Here is an 11,092-nt window from a genome sequence, read left to right as displayed (position 1 = left end):
TCAGTGCTCAGGGTTGGGAGCAGCTCCTCTGGATATTCAGTGCTCAGTTTCCCTTTCTCTCGGCTTTTGGTGTTGAGTTCTGGAGGATCAGTGGGGCTGGGTGATAATTCTGTGTAGATGAAAGGCATATGCAAGGAGACTGTTAATTCCCTTGAAACTGTCACAGACTGAGCTGTTCTAGTGATTTCCTTCCTTGTCACTAAAGTGTTGCTCTTTATACTTCAGTTAAAAAGGATTTGGGAACATCTTCTGAAATGACTGTAATAAAATATAAGAAAGCTTAATTAAAGAAAGCTTTAAAAGTGTTAAAAATTCCATCGCTTGCTTTCTGTCATTGGGTGAGCGCTTCACTTGACGTGGCTGGTCCCCCTTTCTCTTGACTGTAGGTTGCCCCCAATGACGAAGCCGTGGTGACACTGCTGTGTGAGTGGGCGGTGAGCTGCAAACGGTCGGGCAAGCACAGGGCCATAGCTGTGGCAAAGCTCCTGGAGAAGAGGCAGGCGGAAATCGAGGCAGAGGTAGGTTCAGTTTTCTTTCTGACATTGGAACGCCATCATTTAAAAATAACTCTTTTGGAGAGGATTCTTTTTTCTTACTCATTAGGCTATTTTTTTTCTCTCTCTCCAAGGAAAAAAGGGAGAATGTACAAATTCACATAAGGACTACATATAGGATCCCTTTCAGTTGATGAAGCCAATAATTTATATTCTGGACTAATTTAGAATTGTATCTTTTAAAATAAAACTTCAACATCTGAATTATTTGTTTGTTTAAAAGATTTTCTTTGTTTGACAGAGAGAGAATGAGCACAAGCACAAGCAGGGGGAGCAGCGGGCAGAGGGAGAAGCAGACTCTTTGCTGAGCAGGGAGCCTGATGTGGGACTCGATCCCAGGACCATGGGATCATGACTTGAGCCAAAGGCAGATGCTTAACTGACTGAGCCCCCCAGGCGTCCCTAACATCTGATTTAGAACAAAGACCTCTCCCTATATGAGGTTGAGATACACATGCACATATATACGTTTTGTATTATATACATATGTATATATACACGCTCACACACACACAGAAATGTATATAGTATACACCAACTCTTTGAATTTTAAAGCTACATAATACTTTAGTGGATCTGGAAATATTTTCTTTCTTTTTTTTTTTTTTTAAAGATTTTATTTATTTATTTGACAGAGACACAGCGAGAGAGGGAACACAAGCGGGGGGCGGGGGGAGAGGGAGAAGCAGACTTCCCACAGAGCAGGGAGCCCGATGCGGGGCTCGAAGCCAGGACCCCAGGATCATGACCTGAGCCAAAGGCAGACGCTTAACGACTGAGCCACCCAGGCGCCCCTGGGAGTATTTTCTTGAGGCAGTTCTGATTTTGAGATTACAGATACCAATTTGTATTAGTTCTGAGATGGTATTTTGGCCCCAGAGAGAGCATTTAAGGCATCGGAAGTGGATTATGAAGGGAAAAAAAAAAAAAAAACAACAAAGCTAACTTGATAAACTTTAGCTTTTGTTGAAGGGAAAATTTTTCAGCCAGCCCCCTTATCTGTCCGTGAGATCTGGAGGTCTAGCCAGGAGAAAGGCTGTGTGTGGTGTGAGCGGCCCGCCGTCTCTCTGCCCCACGCAGACCGCTGCAGGGCCCCCTCCTCTCTGCTCCTTGCTCCTCACAGCAGCGACCACCATCTTTTCAGACTGGAAGCAGATCATGTTGTCCCCTTATGCAGACTCCTGATGGATCCTTACTGTGTCCACAGAGCCTTGTATGGGCCTCCCTGGACCGCCTTTCCCTCGTCTCAATATTTCTCCCCTGGGTCACAGCTGCAGCCGCCTTGGCCCTCCTGTACCTCCAGCACAGCAAACCAGCTGCTGCCTTGGGACCTTGGTCTTGCTCTTCCTACTGGGTGGCACACTGCTCCCCAGTCTTCACATGGCCAGTTTCTTTCTGCCATTCCTAGTTTAGGAAGTGTGGCTTTCTAGCATTCCTAGCTCAACATGTGTCACCTCCTCAGGAAGATCCTGCGTCACCCACCCTTCAGGCGCTCTTTCTCACAGCACTCTGTTTTCCTCTCCTTGTTGGCTTATTGTTTAATGCCTGCCTACCGCCCTCTAGAATGTAAGCTTGACAACAGGGACCTTGCCCGCCCTGTTCAATGTTGTGTCTTTGGCACCCAGAATAGTGTTCAGTGCATAGTTGATGCTCAGAAAATGTTGTATGAATGGATGAGAACTTAGCTGGTTCTGTCTTACTGATAATACTCTTTCCTGCAAAGCTCTTAAAAAATGAAATAGGAAGAATATATCTATAGACATCTCCTCCTGTTGGGAGAGTACTATTCACCAAATAAAAAGGATCACATTGTTCAACGTGGGGCTTGAAGATACTGGGTTAAGTAAGGTATGAAACACATGACCCATTTTACAATGTGCAGTTTAGGAAAGGTGTTTCATTGCTGTTTTTTCTATTAATAGATAGATCTGTGAATTGCAATGAGTAAACTTTAGTAAGTTGAATTTCTCAAATTTAATTGCTCCTTCTGAGTTGTTACATCACACAGGCATCCCTTCTTCCAGTGTGTTCTAGGGAACACACACAGAATCACTTTTGGAAGAGGCTCACACTGATGACTTTGTAATTTTAATAGGTGTAAATGTATCCACATCTAAAAAATGTATTCTCTGAGGGATGTTTAAGATAATTGATTGTTGTTGAACCATCACCATTTTCAAAATTTGACCTTCGTGAAGAGAGGATGGAATGTAATAATGAATATATTAATATTAAAGAATAGACAATGAAAATGGGAAGGTCAGAGGGATATGAAAAAGAATAGAAAACAGGGTTCTGATTGCTTTTGAACTGTTTCTTTTCTGGTCTCCTGGTAAGTTCTGTCTTGAATGCAACTTCTCTAGATCTATGTTTCATCAGCTATGGAGATTCCACAGGTTCTAAGAAATCCTAACTGGTGAAATGTGATGAGTGAAAGAATCTTATCAGAGGAATTATGTTCACTTTCTCATTTGACATCACAGTTCCCAACATCCCCTGTACACACTTGTAAATACACTCACCTAGCAAGAACAAACACAAAAACATCGAACTCAATAATAACATGCCCAGAAGTTTCTTAGGGGAAGTATATACAGTTAGTTAAGCATGAGCTATTTAAAAATGAAGACAACTTTGAGTTATTTTTAGCAATTTTGCATAGGGATAATGAGTAGTTTATTGTACTATGCTGTATATTCGGTGGATAGTTATAACTTGTGGAGAGTTTATAATTTACATGAATAATGTTTTCCATGGGTGTCTTGGAAATCATTTGAATTGTTCTGGGGTAGTTTCCCCTAACTTTGAGAAATTATATTTACCTATGACGCATAGCCCTCAAATAAGTACAGAAATCTCAACTAATTTTGCATGTTTTTTTTTCTGACAATTTAAATGTTAATAAAAAACTAACAAATTCATGATCCATTGTGGCTACATTGCCCTCTGTAATTAACTGTGCTTGTTTATTTTTAATCTTAGAGATGTGGTGAATCAGAGGTATTAGATGAGAAGGAGTCCATTTCTTCAGCCTCTCTTGCTGGATCTAGTTTGCCTGTTTTCCAGAATGTTCTACTAAGGTTTTTAGATACACAGGCCCCCTCATTATGTAAGTAAAGTTCTTTGCTTCTAGATCTTAAATAAGAGATTGGAGCTAATTCTTATTCTCTTTCTTCCTTATTTGCATCTTAATCAAGAGTTCTTGGTGATGAATATAATGTATGTTTTACTGAGCAAAATTTTGTTGAATGTTTTTAATGGAGATTTCTATGCAATTTTAAAATTAGGTGAGCTGCAAAGACTTCAAAATTTCCAGAGTTTTAAAAATTTAAAAATAAGTCACCTCATTCTCTAATATTTGGTGGTCTAGTTTTCCCTTTCTAGATCTTTCTTACCAAAATAGAGGAACTAAGGTCCTCTGATGTTTCACTGTCTAAATCACTATTGTGATTAGGAATTTTCTCTTTTTGCACTGTTTTCAAAAGTTCTCATTTTACAACTCCTGATAAGAAAAAAGGGAAAAGTCAAACCAAAGTACTTTATAACCAGGTGCTTGATGTAAGGAAGTAATTTGTGCAGATGGCTGGCTGCTTGCCTGTACTCGATGGGATGTTCTGTCATCTCCCATTCTTCTGTCTTTTATTCTGTTGTTTGTGGGGAGTCAAGAGTTTGGGGATTATAAGCCCAGCAGGCTTATACTGTAAACTGACACTTAAGAAATTCATTTATGTGTGCTTAGCGGTCTTGATCTTATTCTGAGGCTTTCATGTGACACAGTACAGCAGGGTGAGTCTTCAGGTAGATAGTGCTGAAACAACAGAAAATGGCATAAAGTGAAAAGTGATAGAAAGGGGAGAAAATGCATGGAGGGGGCGGGAGGGACAGGTTTGTTGTGAAGAAGGAGGTAAAGCAGCAGGAAATAGTACTGCTTCTGATTCCTCTGAGAAGGCCCTCATTTTGGGTTGAATGGTGCTTGGGGATGAGGTTCCTTAAGTGACTTGGTGGCTGTTCTGGGCTCAGGGGAGAGCTGGAGCCACACTAATGGTTGCAAGGTAGGCAGCTGTAGCGAAACACGGAAGAGGAAGCAGAAAAATGGAGGACAGAAGAGATCCTAGGGAGCAGAAAATACATGGTCAGGAGTGGAAGTTAGCTGCTCTACCTTCTCTTGTATTTCTGGAGGAGATGGATACACATTTGCCCTTTGTGTTCCTCAGCCTGTCCCCACTCCTGTTTGTTCTTTGGGAAGCCCTTCCTCCTCTCTGCCTCTGCTTGTTCTGGATCCCATTTCCTGCTGTCAGAGCTGTGTGTGTTCTCTGTGTAGATGTTGTGCATCCCTGACTTCTGCAGTGGACGACAGCAAACGCTAAGGCTTAAGTGTTAGGGAAGGCGCTTCATGTTCCCTGGATCCATCTGTTGGTCTCTGTTGGTGTTTGGAGCATGATGATAGCAGGGCCCAAGCTTTGAAGGGTTGCTCTTAACATTTTTAATCTCTCTCAAGGGTACAAAGTTTCAGAGTGCAGCTGCAGTATTAAAAGTCGTAACGTGAGTTAAATAGACTGGCTATGAACTGAGAAAGACTGCAGAGCTCCATCTTTGTGCCTTTTTGTCTTGCACCTTCCCTCTTTCTTTCTAGTGGATCCCATGCAGTAGTATTTTCAAGTACCTTTTGAACTGTTTTATTATAAAGTGTCCTTTTAAAGGTACACACGCATACCTCACAAATATACAGACACTCTCAAGCTATGGAAACAGTCATGAGCTGTTTTAATAGTAAAACCAGAGAAAGCAGTTTGGCGCTGCCTTTTTTTTTTTTTTTCCTTACCTGAAATTTTACGTATTTATATTATTAAGTGGTTACTCATTTGTCAGGGACCACTATCTTTAAACTTGAAATTGTGCTTAGCACACTGGATACTATTTTTCAAGTACAGCGGGACAATCGTGTGCTTGTTCTGCACAAAATGCTTGCACCTCATAGTACATTTTCTAATAACTCTTCTGTGTAAAAAAAAAAAAATGAAAATATTGTTAAGACTTCTCTTTTTTTTTACATTTGCTTTTTAATAAAATTTATTAGAGAGAGAGCGAGCATGAGTGGGGAGGGAGGGAAGGGGGAAGAGCAGGGGAGAAGCAGACCCTCCCTCTCCCGCCGAGCAGGGAGCCTGACATGGGGCTCCATCCTACGACCCTGAGATCATGACCTGAGCTGAAGGCAGATGCTTAACCAGCTGAGCCACCCAGGCACCCCTTGTTAAGCCTTCCTATTTTAATTTTTTTTCTTTCCTACTGTATCAAGGGGACTGATTGTTGATTTGTTTCTATGTAGCGGATCCAAACAGTGAATGTGAAAAGGTGGAATTTGTGAATCTGGTGCTGCTCTTCTGTGAGTTCATCCGACATGATGTCTTCTCTCATGATGCATATATGTGCACCCTCATATCTCGAGGAGACTTGTCAGTCACTGCCTCGACCCGACCGCGGTCGCCAGCGGGAGAAAATGTGGATGAACACTACCCAAAGGACCATGACATGAAAATGGAGGTATGGCCCTGGGAGTGGTGCCCCAGCCCTGAAAACAACACTCAGCTGGGAAACCCCTTTGAGAGGATTGTTTCGTGGTGGAAGGGTGATTGCGTTTTAATTGTATTCTCCTGTTAGAGAACTCATTTATCTCTACTCCTCACTAATTAAAAGAAAAAAAACATATGGGATATATCCATTCCAGAATTTTCTTTTGGATACTCTAAAACTATTAATGAAAAGATTTGACAGTCCATAACATTTTTTACTGGACAAGAATTACATGCTTCCAATTTTATGTATTTCTAATTTCCAGTTTTTCTTTAATGTTGTGCCTTAAAATCAGACTGATTTTTGCCTAAAGTCCCGTTCTAAGGAACATCTTTTCCCCAATTTATCCATTGCTTTTGTCTTTCCTACAAAATGGGAAATCCTGTTTTGATCATAGCACATCATATTTTCATTTCAATTAATTGAAAACTCCAATGTGGAATTGTTCTTTTCAACAAATTATTTTTTACTATGAGTATGACTATAATTTTCTGCCAATTTCTGGTGTTTTGGACATTGTTCTTGATACTTAAAGAAGTTTTCAAGGCAGAAAGCATGGAGGTGGTAAAGGGAAAGAGTGGAAAATGGTGAGAGCTTGTGGAGGTTCCTTAAAATCAAGCCTCATGATGGTTCTGTGAGAGCTTAAGCATATGCTGTGATGATATTTTTTAAAATTATCCTTGTAATTGAAAGACCTGGCATTAGAATTACATGTGTGGATTCATAGTTTGTGTTCTTAAGATTTGGTGATCAAATGGTGCAGGAATTTAAAAAATTGTTTCCTTAATATAAATACTGTTGTTTCCAAATTTGTCCACAGAAGTTATAAAAGGCTAAAAAACTAAAGTTACTTTACCTGTTTATGCTTCTTTTATGTTTCTGTTTCTTCCTTTCTATTCTTGGATATCGAGGTATCTTGTTGGGTGTACTCTCAGATTTTTCTAAGAAAAGTTGGTGAGCACGTGACTGGGAATAGCCTAAAGGAGGGACATTATGACCGGTTTGTTTTTTAATGTTTTTAAGTTTGTGGGCTCTTTCCTTCAAGTATCATGAAAGGTAAATCTTATGAGAATAAAGAATGTGACTTTGCAAAGCAAGTGCATGTCTTAAAACTTCTCTTTTTTGGGGAAAAATAGATACTAGGGAGAGAAAAGACCTAGGGTGGTTAAAAACATCACTGTCATATTTTAGCTTCAGTTTTTTAATGAACTACAAAATTTACAGTGTCACTTTCTTTCTCTGGTAATTATCAGGAACAGACTATAATGGCGCATATGGGCATTGACTCAGGAACTACTAATATTTTTGATGAAGTAGACAAGAATGACTTTAAAACTGACTTTGGTTCGGAATTTCCAGTAGGTTCAACCTTCAAATTCTTATTGACTATTAACCCCTCCTCCCCACCCCTCTCCCAGCTTGTCTCCGTCCTTCTGTTCCTTGCCCCACGTACTGGAATGACTTGTGTCCCTGTGATGTAAATGTCATCCTACCATATTCCTTTCTAGGGTACATCATCTTGTGCAATTGTGTCATTTTGGTTCATCCTTAGTTTTAGTTGCATTGTCTCTTTTGTAGAGTAGAACACTCCTGTCCTCCTAGTTGACTGTGACTTTTGTTCATCTTGAGACCATCATCTCTCAGGAATACATGAATAGTTTCATCATGACAGTCCATGTTGATGTGTTATGTATGTGTTCAGTTTCTAAATAATAGCCTTCCTGGCTCTGGACTTGTTACGCTTTTTCTACTTTATCTCCGTAAAATTATAGTATTCTCTTCCTTATGGATCTCAGTGAGGTGCTTTATAAAAAATACTGTTTGGGGTACTGACTAAAACTTTTGTATCTGTTACTCATGAGGAAACACTTAACGTATGAATCTGATGTTGTCTCTGGTCCTCTGGGAAGTGTAGCTTTGCACAATTTTTACGTGTGTGGTGGTCATTTTCTCATCTTCAAAATGGGAGATGATGTTGATAGTTTCCTACTAATCTTAATATGAATTTTGTGGAAATGAACATAGTTTCTTTATTTTCTTTATATATTTTCTCAGTGTTTAAAGAAGGAAGAGATAGTGTAGGAGTGTCTTGTGTGTTTGGAGTTTTGGTATGTAGCGCTGTGTTTTGGTGTTGCTCTCTTTCATTTACAATCTCCAACATTTATTTTACATGACTTAGATTTTTTCTCCCATGCCTGGAGAATCCTGTGAGAATGCCAACCCTTCCTTGGGCAGAAGAATGTCGGTTAATGGTGAGAAGTTGCTTAAGAGAGAAAAACCCAGGGAGCTAATTTTTCCATCTAATTATGACCTCCTGCGACACCTGCAGTATGCAACCCATTTTCCCATACCTCTGGTAAGTCACAGCTTTGATCAGTTGGCAACCTTGATTGTTTCATTAAAAGATCATTAACCATTGACTATTCTACTTGCCTGAGTAACACATTTGAAAGCAGGTGAGTTTTTCATTTACTGCTTCTTTTATAATTATGATCGTATAGCGTATGTACAGTTGTAGTTCAACTTTGTGATGGGATGCTACTGGCTAGCTAGAATTAATGGAATTTTCTAGATTATTATCCTTTTATCAAGAGCATTTGAGTGACTGCAAATGACATCTAAATGTGTTTTCCTACTTCCATTTGAAACTCATTTCCTGAGTAGCTTTTATGTGCACTGTATTGTGGTAGGTACTTGGTATTATACAGACGAATGAGAATTTTAGGACACAAGAAAGATGAATAAGATAGGAGGGAGACAAATGTGAAATGATACACACTAAAATAAATGCAATAATTTAGTAAAAACCCAAGTGCCTGCTGGAAGGTGAACTGTTTAACATTCCTGGGTCTCTTCCACTCTCAAAGAATAAATATTGGAGGGGAGAGAAAGCATCTGATTGCAAAGTTGGGTAAGGCTTCATAGAGGAGGTTGTATATGACATGGACTTGGATTTCAATCTAATGAATTTAAGAATTGAACAGCATATGAGAAATACCAGGAAATTTAGTGTTTAACTCTTAACAAGTGACGTGCTTTTTACTAAAGGGAAACAAGATTGGTTTTTTGAAAGTAATGAAAATTGGGCCAAAATCTGTAAATATGTTTATATTTTTAGGTTTACTATCTTTTTTCCTGGGATTTTAAGAGAAATTTTAATGAGCCAGTTTTTTTTTGTTGTTGCATGCTATTATTATTTTAATAGCAGTGTAATTGTGAGGTATATATAATGTTCTGGATATCTTTGAGGAGTTTTGCTCTGCAAACTAAATATTTTCTTAATTTTTAATTTTTGTTATTTTGGAACTTTCAAAAAAAATTTTTTTTACATGTATTTTTTATTACAATTAAGAATCTTCTTTTTGGTGTCAGTTTTTCTGTCCAGGGCTGTGTCAAAAGTTGTCAATTCTTTCTTGCTCATAATTGGCTGAATACTTTTTTTTTTTTTTTTTGCTTTACCTGTACATATCACTCATTTCCAACATAATGAAATAATCTCACTGTGCATTTAGGGCAACAGAAAGGATAGCCTGATATTTTAGATCTGTGTCCTGAAGAATTTATGGATGAATATTATAATGTCTGGGACTGGTCTTAAAATAGTTGGCATCAAAAGTGGGGGGGCAGGATATCGAAGTCTGGAGTTCAGTTAACACTTAATAGACCAATGTTAATTTCCTACTTTTGGCAAATGTATCATGGTGATGTAAGCCATTAACATTAGGGCAAATGGTGATGTAAGCCATTAACATTAGGGCAAATGGGATGAAAGGTTTGCTGTACTATCTATGTACCTTTTCTGTAAATCTTAAAGTATTCCAAAGTAAAAACTTAATTTAGGTAAAAAGGAGAGGGGTAATAAAGCAAATAGGGCAAAATGTTGAATATGGTTGAAATTGGTTGAGGATTCTGTGTTCTTCTCTTGGGTGGGCAGAGCTTTGCTCGCCTCCCTCTCCCATGTGTCTTGGTGTGCACCCAAGCACAGACATCTCTATTCTGTTGTTCATGTGACCCTTGTCTACACAGTCATTGCCAGCATGTAACATTCTAAAGATTGTCCACCTCCTTGGAGGAAGGAGCATGAATGATTTCTGGTGATTAAGTCTCTCATGATGGATTATAACATAACTGTAATGCAATCATAACACAACTACTAGAAAATTGATGTTGTAGGATATAATTTTTTAATAGCCTTCTATCACCAGTTGCCCTAGGCCTCCCTTTACTCTGAGTGTCATTTAGAATAAAACATCATCAAGAGGAAATGAACGTATATACTAATGTAACATCGACATTAGGAATGCTGTAGAGAGTCTTGTTCTCTTCCTTAATAAAGAGGGAAAATTTGACTAACCTATCATGCATGAATATGAGAAGCATATAAGAATATGATTTAAAAAAAAAAAAATTGCTCCCTCCCACCCCCCCTTTCTGTCTTCACTCACACTTAGTGAGTGAAGACCAAGGAGAGAAGACTAATGGGGACTTGACCAAAAGATTCAGGAAAAGCAACTAGTAGTTTCACGTATGCTCATATGAATCATGTCTTGATCTGCCGGTCAGTAAAAACAAGTTAGACCATCAGCAAGCACAGGTTCTAGCAGGCTGGCATTTCAGCAGCCCTTTACACCCTGGGTCAGATACGTGATGCTGAGGGGGGTTCCTGTCATGACCACTAGCTAGCTAGAATTTGTCCGGGATTTACCATGGTAGAAGTGTGACTTTTTTTGGGTGCATTTTCTCATATATTACTCTCTTCAAACTCAGAAAATACTGAAATTGTACACCAGAATTGTCTTGGGTTCAAGCTTCAGAAAATAATTCTCAATACAGAACTAAAAATGACTCTGGAATCAAACTTGTTTTGTTAGTTTCCAGGAATACCATTTCTTTCTTTCTTTCTTTCTTTCTTTCTTTCTTTCTTTCTTTCTTTCTTTCTTTCTTTCTTTCTTTCTTTCTTTCTTTCT

General features: G+C 38.9%; 1 protein-coding gene across 1 annotated transcript in view; it reads left to right on the top strand.

The window, feature by feature from the left end:
- The window catches only part of MED12L (mediator complex subunit 12L), a 322,651-nt gene that overhangs the window by 93,276 nt on the left and 218,283 nt on the right, over positions 1-11,092 (top strand). Inside the window, exons 11-15 of the mRNA XM_021685957.1 lie at positions 387-518; positions 3,537-3,663; positions 5,881-6,095; positions 7,379-7,483; positions 8,305-8,481. Coding sequence (XP_021541632.1) covers positions 387-518; positions 3,537-3,663; positions 5,881-6,095; positions 7,379-7,483; positions 8,305-8,481 — 756 coding nt within the window. The remainder of the gene's footprint in view (positions 1-386; positions 519-3,536; positions 3,664-5,880; positions 6,096-7,378; positions 7,484-8,304; positions 8,482-11,092) is intronic.

The sequence above is a fragment of the Neomonachus schauinslandi genome, chromosome 1 (genome assembly GCF_002201575.2).
Source record: "Neomonachus schauinslandi chromosome 1, ASM220157v2, whole genome shotgun sequence".
Lineage (NCBI taxonomy): Eukaryota > Metazoa > Chordata > Mammalia > Carnivora > Phocidae > Neomonachus > Neomonachus schauinslandi.
The sequence above is the reverse complement of the archived record's forward strand: the minus strand, read 5'-3'. Positions and strand labels throughout refer to the sequence as shown.